This window comes from Orycteropus afer, unplaced genomic scaffold (genome assembly GCF_000298275.1).
Source record: "Orycteropus afer afer isolate SDZICR_OR568_19922 unplaced genomic scaffold, OryAfe1.0 scaffold00292, whole genome shotgun sequence".
Taxonomy (NCBI): Eukaryota; Metazoa; Chordata; class Mammalia; order Tubulidentata; family Orycteropodidae; genus Orycteropus; species Orycteropus afer.
Window position 1 is genome coordinate 3,358,218 of NW_006921879.1, and position 855 is coordinate 3,359,072.

General features: G+C 46.2%; 1 protein-coding gene across 1 annotated transcript in view; it reads left to right on the forward strand.

The window, feature by feature from the left end:
• The first annotated feature begins 317 nt into the window (after positions 1-317).
• LOC103205850 (olfactory receptor 49-like) overlaps positions 318-855 on the forward strand; it is a 968-nt gene continuing 430 nt past the window's right edge. Inside the window, exon 1 of the mRNA XM_007951241.2 lies at positions 318-853. Coding sequence (XP_007949432.2) covers positions 318-853 — 536 coding nt within the window. The remainder of the gene's footprint in view (positions 854-855) is intronic.

Genomic DNA, 855 nt, shown 5'->3' on the forward strand with positions numbered 1-855 from the left:
TCGGAAGGAAGGTTGGGCATTCCTACTTCTGTAGTGATACTGCCTCGGAAACCCAAGGAGGGGTCGCTATGAGTTGGGGCTGACTCGATGGCAAACAACAACAACAACAATCCATCACTACTTCCTTCTCTAACACATAGATAGAACAAGAACCAAAAACGAAATGGGTCCTGGCAGGGGCTCTTCAAATCCATCCTTAGTGGTAAGATATGCCCTTCACAGAAATAAAAAATTCCTTCAGACCGAAATGCAACACTCATCTCTCTTTCCTTTCAGTTCCAGGCTGTCCTCAGATGCCCAAAGCATCACAACTCCTGATGCTGAACACTTCTGGTTGCCCCTCCCCAGTAGAGGTCAGAGGAGCCGTTGGGAACAGCACCACTGTCACTGAGTTTGTCCTACTGGGGCTCACAGATGCCTGTGAGCTGCAGATGCTCATCTTCTTGGGTTTCCTCATGACTTACTTTGTCACTTTGCTGGGGAACCTCCTCATCGTGGTCATCACCCTCATAGACAGACGTCTCCACACTGCCATGTACTATTTCCTCCGCAATTTTGCTGTCCTAGAGATCTGGTTCACATCTGTCATTTTCCCCAAGATGTTGACAAATATCTTGACTGGAAGTAAAACTATTTCCCTTCCAGGCTGCTTCCTACAGAGTTTCCTCTATTTCTTTCTAGGTACTACAGAGTTTTATCTTCTGGCAGTGATGTCTTTTGACAGGTATGTGGCTCTCTGTAACCCTTTACGTTATGCTACCATCATGAGCAAAAGGGTCTGTGTCCAGTTAGTCCTTTGTTCATGGATGGCAGGATTCCTTCTCATCATTGTCCCAAGTTCAATCATATTTCAGC